Source organism: Petaurus breviceps, unplaced genomic scaffold (genome assembly GCF_028583685.1).
Source record: "Petaurus breviceps papuanus isolate PSGF00001 unplaced genomic scaffold, PetGlider_PUasm1.0 91041, whole genome shotgun sequence".
NCBI classification, from domain to species: domain Eukaryota; kingdom Metazoa; phylum Chordata; class Mammalia; order Diprotodontia; family Petauridae; genus Petaurus; species Petaurus breviceps.
The window spans coordinates 40,021,037-40,029,388 of NW_027187400.1; the positions used below are offsets into that span (position 1 = coordinate 40,021,037).

The following is an 8,352-nucleotide window of genomic DNA, read 5'->3' on the forward strand; positions in this document are numbered from 1 at the left end:
GTGTTTGTATGCTGCTTTAGGTTTCCAAAGTCCTTATCTCATTCATTGTGTCCTCACAAGGACCCTGAGAGTGCTCATGTTAGCCCTGTTTTACAGATGAGAAAACTGAGCCAGCCAGATGTTAAGTGACCTGCCCGAGACTGCATAGCTAGTAAATGTCTGAGGCAGGATTTGAATTCATGTCCTCCTGACTCCAGGCCCACCAGCTGTCTACACAGTGGCACTTGATAGGACTGGAGGAACCCCTGTCTTATCTTTACTGGTGGATTCTTGGGGCTATTGCAAACCTCTCTAGTTCTTTATAGCCCTTGAGAGAAGCGGGTGCTACTGAGACTTGTGTGTTACTTTGCTGTGCACGTTTGTCTGGAGGCAGGGGGTGCTTGCAGTCTTTCCAGCTTTTGTTTACCATCGGGGTCAGGAGAATTCGGGGCTTGGAGCAGGAGCAAGAATGGGAGCTTGGTGGTTCTGCTGCTGACTGTCCACCAGAGCATGGCTGGTCTTGACCTGCCAGCCTCGGTTTCTTCATCTGTCAAGTGAAGTCTTAGATTAGTGCAGCAGAGAGTCCAGGGCAGTAGGTACTATATGTATCTAACCAGCTGTTTTGTACCAAGGACTAGCTACAGAATGTGTTCCTGGTGCTTGGGAAGGTCACAGTGTTCTCAGCTAGTGGTGCCCCTGGGGTTTGCTGGGCAGGGGGTGATGGGTGGAACTGGGAGGCGGCTGAGTCATCAGGGTTCCGCTGAGCTCAGGGAGTACACATGGAAGGTTTGAATTTGTTTTGTGGGCATATGGGTAGCATAGCAAGAGAATCCTGGGTGTTGAGAGGCATGTAGGAGGTCCTGTCTGCAGAAGCCTTCCAAGCTCTGGGTCAGAGGGTCTACCAAGGGCTGGAGGTGGAGACCAGGGTGCCATAGGGTTAGTGGGCACTTGGCTGGCCCTCCTGTCCTTGATTCCTGCCCCTTTCCCACAGAGCAGCTGGGCAGAAAGGCTCCCAAGCAGAGGGGAGTTGTGAATGTCAAGTCCATGAAGTGTTTCTGTCCTGTGCGGCTCCTGGGTCAGTCTCAGGCTTGACTGGGATTACTGAATATTGTCCCTCTTTCACTTTGCAGATTTTCCACCAAGTTGACTTCAACAAGAAGCCCGGACGTATGAGCGCCAAGCCCATCAATTTTGCTGTAATCCTAAAACTGTCAAATGTCAACCTGCAAGAGAAAGCATACCGGGTAAGACCACTGGAACAGAAAGAGGGCATGTGAGAGATGTAAATGAGAAGGACTCCACTCGGGCCCAAAAAATCAACAGTGTAAGTATAGGGTAGGGAAGGCAAGGCTGGACAGCAGCCTCCATGGCAGTGGTTGTCTGCCATCATTGAGTGAGAGGCCTGGTGTCCAGGTCACAGCAGACAAGTACAGCCAGTACAGAGGAGAGGGCCCCTAGGAAGCTGAGGACATGGGATGGTCTGTGCGAGGCTCATCTGAATGTCAGCTGGCCTAGGCATTTGGAGGGCCCTCCTGACTCTTTCTGCTTTGGGAGCTAGGGATCTGCTGAGGGACTGAGTTGGTTCTCGATGACCTCTCAATCCATTACCCTGTGGCCTGTCAGCTCTCCATGCCACTGGTGGTCTCTGAGCAGAAGCTGGATGACACGACCGCCCATCCAAGAGGCGATAAGCAGGGCCAGGCGTGGCCAGACTTCCAAGGCCTTTTCCAGCCTGGAGACTGGGGGGGCCTGGGTAGGGCTTGACAGACAGTGCCAGGGCTGAAGTCTTTGGGCAGCCTAATAGAGGATTCAGTGTCCCTAGGACACAGAAGAATTGGGCACTGTGAAGGGCATGTGGGTATGACTGTCCAAAGAAGAGACCAGGGGGCCCCCAACTTCCCCCTGGTCCTGGCCCCAGCTGGCAGATTCCTCTCAGTGCCCAATACTTTGAAGGGCTAAGTGCCAGGAGCTTGGGCCCCTGTGCTCAAGGAGCTCACTGGGGGCGAGACAGGACCCCAGACCTCACACCGGGAGGGGCCTTAAGCTATCACCAACAGCCCCTGCCTTTGACCCAGGCAACGTCACATCCCTCCATGGGACCTCAGATTCCAGGATGGGTGTGAGGTCAGGAGAGTGAGGGGTTGGAGGGAGAGGCTGACTGAAGGCTTCCTGGAGGCAGCTCCAGAGAGAGCCTGACTATCTGTGAGACCCTGGGCAAGTCATTGAGCCTCTATTTCCTCATCAGTAAGGTGGGAAGAGAGAGGAGCGGCTCCCAGGGTCTGTGAAGAGTGAGTGAGAAAGTGTGCTCTGTACTGTTAGCATTGTCACCCCCTCCTCCCTCCTCCCCCTCTTCTTCCTCCCCTTCCCCCTCCCCCTTCTACCTCCCCTTTTTCCTCCTCCCCTCCCCCCCCTGTGTGGGGCTGCCCCCTGCTGTGCTGGGGCACTGAGCCCCTCTCTCCCCTGCCAGGATGGCCTTGTGGAGCAGCTTTATGACCTGAGCCTGGAGTACCTGCACAGCCAGGCGTGTGCCATCGGCTTCCCGGAGCTGGCCTTGCCTGCCATCATCCAGGTGAGGGGAGCTCCTGGGGGCGAGCTGAGGATGCCCTCCCCCACCCTGCTCGGCAGGAGGGGAGGAGAGGAGCTCCAGGGCCAGCCTCCTTCAGTGGAAAGAGGCCGGGCTGGCCCAGGGCCCTGTGCCTTCTCTGGCCAGGGGAGCTGGCGCTGAAGAGACATCTGACCCACCAGTGAACCCCAGGAGTGGCCTCCGCCCTGGGACTGGCCGGGCCAGGCCACAGGCTGCAGAGCCTGTGGAGAACCGGAGGGATGGGGGTGGCCAGTGGTAGAGGCCGGCCCCACGGAGTGCATCCCTGCCCGTGCAAGGAGAAAAGATGTTACCTGCCCTTGGGGGCTTCCTTCCTAATGGGGAGGCAAAGGTGGACACAAAACAGTTAGAAGTTAAGGAAAGGGGTTGTTTTTGTCCCCAGGGAGATGGCATTTGGTTCCGCCCGTGGGCAGTGAAGGCCCTGCTTCCCCCATGCGCCAGCCCTGGGGCTGGAGGCAGGAAATCTGGGTGAGGCCTGGCACCCAGTCCCTTCCTGCAGTGTAGACCAGGCTTCAGCCTCTGCTGTCCCTCCGTCCCAAGAAGGCCTGGGCCGGGAGCAGCCCCTGCCAGTGCCTCTGTCTCCCCATCCCCAGGTGGCTCACTCGCCCCATGTGTCTGTCGGCCCCCCCACAGTCTGCTCAGCGCCCCAGATGTTTCCGATCATGGGGAGGCCCTCGATCTCTTACAGGAAGGCGGCTGGCGGGGGGTGGGGTGGGGGCCGCCTGCGGTCCCTGCTGGCAGCGGCTGTCACTGTTTAGCCCTGGCAGGCTGACAGAGTCGATCCCGCTAATCACAGGTCTGCCCAGCGGGGAGCAGGCACACACTAATTACACACACACGCACACGCGCATACGCACACACGCACACTACAGTCTCTCACATTCCCAATCACGTAGACAGTGTTGCATGTGTGCTCTCCCTCCTTCCCCCTCCTGCGCACCCTCTCCTCTCTTTGTCTCTCTCTTCTCTCTCTTTTCTTCTCTCCTCTCTCTTCTCCCTCCCCCCTCTCTCCTCTCTCCCTCTATCCCTCTCTCTCCTCTCTCTCCCTCTATCCCTCTCTCCTCTCTTCTCCCTCTCTCCTCTCTCTCCCTCTATCCCTCTCTCTCTTCTCTCCTCTCCTCTCTCTTCTCCCTTCCCTTTCTCTCTCCCTCTCCCTCTGTCCCTCTCTTCTTTCTCTTTTCCCTCCCCCTCTCTCTCCTCTCTTCTCTCTTCTCCCTCCCCCCCTCTCTTCTCTCTCCCTCTATCCCTCTCTCTCTTCTCTCCTCTCCTCTTCTCCCTTCCCCTTCTCTCTCCCTCTCCCTCTGTCCCTCTCCCTTCTCTCTCCCCCCTCTCTCTTCCTCCTCTCTCTCTTTGTTGTATGTGTTTCCCCTGCCCTGGGGCCCACTCTCACCCTCCTTCCTGCATGCCTGTCTCTCAGCCTCTGGGGCTGGACCTGGGTCTCCGCATCAGTGGCAGCGCCCAGGCCTTGCCCCACTCCTTCCAAGCAGGGGGGATCCACTCCTGGGTCAAGACCCAACATAGGGGGAGGCACTGCAACGGTCAGGCAGGCCCATCATGGCAGGAGCCCTTCCCCTCCTCTCCTTCTCTTTCTCTCTTTAGTCCTTGACCTTCAAGTTGTCAACTTCCTTTCTCAAAGCAAGAACAGATTTACTTGTGTTGCCAGAGTAGACTTCAGAGAAAATACCATTTTCTCCCCATGAGCAGCTCCTGGCTCCAGGGGCCACAGCAGTTCAGTACCTACCGTGCGCTGGGCCTGTGACCTTGGGCACAGGTTTTTTGGTTTTTTTCTTGATTTTTGGAGGGTAGTTGGGGTTAAGTGACTTGCCCAAGGTCACACGGCTAGTGAAGTGTTTAAGGCTGGATTTGAACTCAGGTCCTCCTGACTCCATGGTGAGCGCTCTATTCACTGCGCCACCTAGCTGCCTGGGTGGAGGTTATAAAGACAAACATGAACCAGCTCCTGCCCTCCAGAAGCTTCCCTTCTCTAAGGGGAGGCAGCATGTGCCCATGTCTAGACAAAGGTCCCATCCCTTCCAGGTGGGCAGGGGCACTGGTAGCCGGGCCTGGGCAGCGGGCAATGCCTGGGCTGAACTTTGAGGGACCGTGAGGGTTGAGGGCACGTTGGGCCTTGGGAAGGCCTGTGCCAGGGTCCAGGGGCAGGAGACAGAGCATCTCCGGTGTAAGAGGGAGGGCTGGAAAGACTGGAGAGGCAGGGAGGGTGGGTCCTGATGGGTAGCCATGTGGTGAAGTGGGGGGAGGCAGACCTGCACGGGCCCCTGGGGGGGTGCAGGGGGAGGCGATGAGGCCAGCCCCTCAATGACTGTGTCCTGGGGACATCTGACGAGTCTTGGCAGCCGTGACCCTGGGGTCCCTTCCCAGGGAGAGTTTCAAGCCTGGCCCCCCTTAGAGGGTCCCTAGGCAGAGTGGCCCTGTGTGGAGCTCCTGGTGAGTCTGGGCTGTGGTTGGCATTCCTAGGCCCAGTCCTTCACTGACTTGGGCCCAGAGGTGTCTCAGAGGTGCCTGCCTTTCCTGGCCTCCATAGGCTCTCCACCCGCACAGCTCCGCACATGGTGCCTCTACTGATGGGAATTGTATTGGGGGGATTCCTCCAGAAGCAGGTGCCCACCATTGACCCGTGAGACACGTAAGGGTTGCTTGGCTGGGTTTGGATGGTGGTTATCGAGCCAGCTTACAAAACCTCCTCCTTCCTCCTCCCTCCAGGGCTTGTCCCTGAGCCCCAGCCAGGCTGTCTTGAGGGGTGAGGAGTGTCTTACCCTCCTGACACTTGTGTTGGGCTGTACAGGGTCTGGGGTGGGGAGGTTTTCAGATATCTGCCCTGGGAAATAGGAAAACCCTGTAGCTCTCCCCCTTCCTGTTTCCTGTGACAGTTCAAGTCCTTCCTGAAGGACTGCAAGGTGGCCAACTACTGTAAGCAGATCCGCCAGTTACTGGAGAAGATACAGGAGAACGTCGCGTACATCTCCAGCCGGCGGCAGAAGGCCCCCTTTGGCGTGTCCAACCGGCAAGCAGTGGTCAGTCCTTGCTTGAGCTGGCTGGCCCAGGGAGGGCAAGGAGGGGTCCGCTCTGCCCAGAGGAATGGGGCACACCTTTCCCTGGGGAGCCTGGGCCTTGGCAGTGGGGGTCCACGGCCCAAGCAGGTGACGGATGTGTTAGACATGTCAGGAGCCTGGGGAGGGTGCTCTGGTTCAGGGATGAGTAGGCTTGGACTTGCCCGTGGCCACATCTCTCTGTCTCCTGAGGAGGAATGGGCCCTGGGGGGCACGGAGCTGGGGAAGACAGAAGCTAGGCCTTCCCTGGCCTGGAGAGCCTCTGCCTGCTGCTGTTGGGGATGGATGGCAGGGGCCCTGGAGCCTTGTGGGAAACACCTTGGCGTCTGCAGCCTCCTCCCCCAGACAGAGGGTCCCTGGCTATGGCTGCTATCCCAGTTATTTGGGCTTTGCCTGCCAGGAGCCTCCAGGCGGGGGCTTTGGGTGCCTTCCTCAGCCCATCTATTCCTTTTTATGGAGAGCCGAGCTGGATCCTGGCACCTCTGGCCCATTCCCCACCAGGCTGGGAGAAAAGATCCCCCCACTTGGGCACTGGAGGTGCCACAGATGGGAGGGCTCCTGTGAGACGCAGGCTAGGGCACTGAGAGCACAGGATGAACATTGATAAAGTTCTGGGGAGGCAGGGGGCAGGCCTAGGTCTGCCTCGCGCCAGCCCCAGACAGAGGCACTGACCGCAGCCCGCCGTCTGCACCTGGCTGCAGTTTGGGGGTCACCCTCCAGAGGAGCCTGGTGACCCACAGAATCTGAAGCCTGGGTGTGTCCTTAGGATGCCTGGGAGAAGCAGGTGCTGGCCGAGGGCACGCCGCTCACCAGGTACTACAGCCACTGGAAGAAGCTGAGAGAGAAGGAGATCCTGATGGAGATCAGCGGCAAAGAGAGGGTGAGGGGCCAGGGGCCAGCAAGGACCCACGCCTCCCCTCCCCCCAGGTGCTGAGTGGGCTGTGGGCAGGGCCAGACAGTCTGGAGGGGGCTTGCTGTGGGGGATCCCCCTCCCCCCCACATGCCAGACTTGATTTGATTTTTAATCTGTCTCCTGGGGCAGGAGCAGGGAGAGAGTCTCTTGGGACTGTTGAATTAACAGTGGCTCAGAGGCGGTGCCCAAGTGGCCACGCCTCATGCTGTCTTCCCCATGGGGGCATGGGGGTGGGGGTCAGCGCAGGGGTGTCTGCAGCCAGAGAGCCGGGCAGTGGTTTATAGCTGCCTGTTAGGGTCGAGATATGGGTAATTACACCTCAGAAGAAGATTGACGGCCTGGTGGGCCGGAGGGGGGAGACCAGAAGGACCTGGGCTGCTCTGGCCCTCCTTCCCTCCCCGCAGCTGGGGTCCAACAGGCTCTCCCTGGCCGGCCCTGGCTGGCCTTCATCTTCCCTCCAGCTGGAGGAGTTGAACTTCCCCGAGATCAAGCGACGGAAACCGGAGGACAGGAAAGAGGAAGACAGGAGAGAATTCAAGGACCTGTTTGACCTGGACACGGACTCAGAAGAGGGGAGCGAAGGCCTCTCTGTGAAAGGTAGGAAGCAGGGGCCAGGGCCTGGATGAGCGGGGGAGAAGCCTGGGCTGCCTGACCCTGATCAGGCAGGGGCTGCACACATGAAGGAGATCTTCACACTGGGAGCCCCTGCTCCAGAGGAAGCAGCCTGCTGGGGTCAGACTGACTAAGGCTTGATTTGGAGCAGAAAGGTATCCCTAAATGGCAAGGGCTAGGTGCCACTTGGTGGGCAGGGTCCGAGATTTGGTGAGCTCAGAGGACCCCTGACCACCAGCCCTTGCAGAGAGTGAACAGTCTCGGCCAGATGCCTCCTCCTCCTCTTCCTCCTTTCCCTCCCCCTCTCCTTCCTCCTCTTCCTCTTCCATGGGGGCCACACTTCTGAGCTGGACCACTCACCCCCACTCCCTCTAGCCAGCTGTCTCCCAAGCTGGAGGGTCAGGAATGTTTTCAGTGGCCAGACCCAAGCCCAGGGGGAGGCGGGGAGGCACAGGTGGGTAGCAGCTGATGAGGGTCCTGGGAAGGGGGGAGGACCTCCCACTGTGCTCTGCTCTCAGCAGACTGTTAGGGAGTCCAGTACCCATTTGTGGGTGCCATAGTCCTGTGAGGGGGGGATCGGTTTTGGGGGGCATCACAGCTGCCTTCCATGGTTGGGCTCATAGGGCTGGCCCTGGCTCTGTGTGGGGAGGTGCAGAGGCAGGTGGAGCTGACCGCCAGGGAGAGCTTCCTCACCCTGAGCTGTCCCAGTGGGCCAGGCCTCCCGCCAGAGGCAGGGTGCTCCTCTTTGTGGCGCATGGCCTGGCTCAGACCAGTCTTGGGCAGAAAGTCTCTGGCCCCTCACGTGGTGCCAGCTGCAGTGACCCAGAGCCTTCCGGGTGGTGGGTTCGGGCTCCCTAGCCCATCAGGGTCTGCCAGCCCAGCCCGAGAGTGTGGCTGGGAGATGCCCATGTCTGGGGTGTCTCCTCTCGAGATCTGTGTTTGCCTCATCCCCAGTTTTATGGATGGAGAAACTGAAACCTGGACAGATGGCTTGTCCAGGGCCATGTAGCCGTCTGAGGCAGGATTCGGATCCAGATCTCCTGGGTGCCACTCTAGCTCTGGGCCTTTGGTGTATGTGAATGTTGCCAGCCTTGGACTGTCCTTAAGTCTGTCTTAAGGCGGGTTTTCTGTGTGTGTGTGTGTGTGTGTGTGTGTGTGTGTGTGTGTGTGTGTGTGTG

At 58.9% G+C, this 8,352-nt stretch overlaps 1 protein-coding gene across 1 annotated transcript in view; it reads left to right on the plus strand.

Annotated features, from left to right (window-relative positions):
* Positions 1–8,352, plus strand: part of NOC2L (NOC2 like nucleolar associated transcriptional repressor) — a 36,845-nt gene that overhangs the window by 25,129 nt on the left and 3,364 nt on the right. The window contains exons 13-17 of the mRNA XM_069078381.1: positions 1,110–1,223; positions 2,447–2,548; positions 5,470–5,613; positions 6,416–6,529; positions 7,024–7,159. Coding sequence (XP_068934482.1) covers positions 1,110–1,223; positions 2,447–2,548; positions 5,470–5,613; positions 6,416–6,529; positions 7,024–7,159 — 610 coding nt within the window. The remainder of the gene's footprint in view (positions 1–1,109; positions 1,224–2,446; positions 2,549–5,469; positions 5,614–6,415; positions 6,530–7,023; positions 7,160–8,352) is intronic.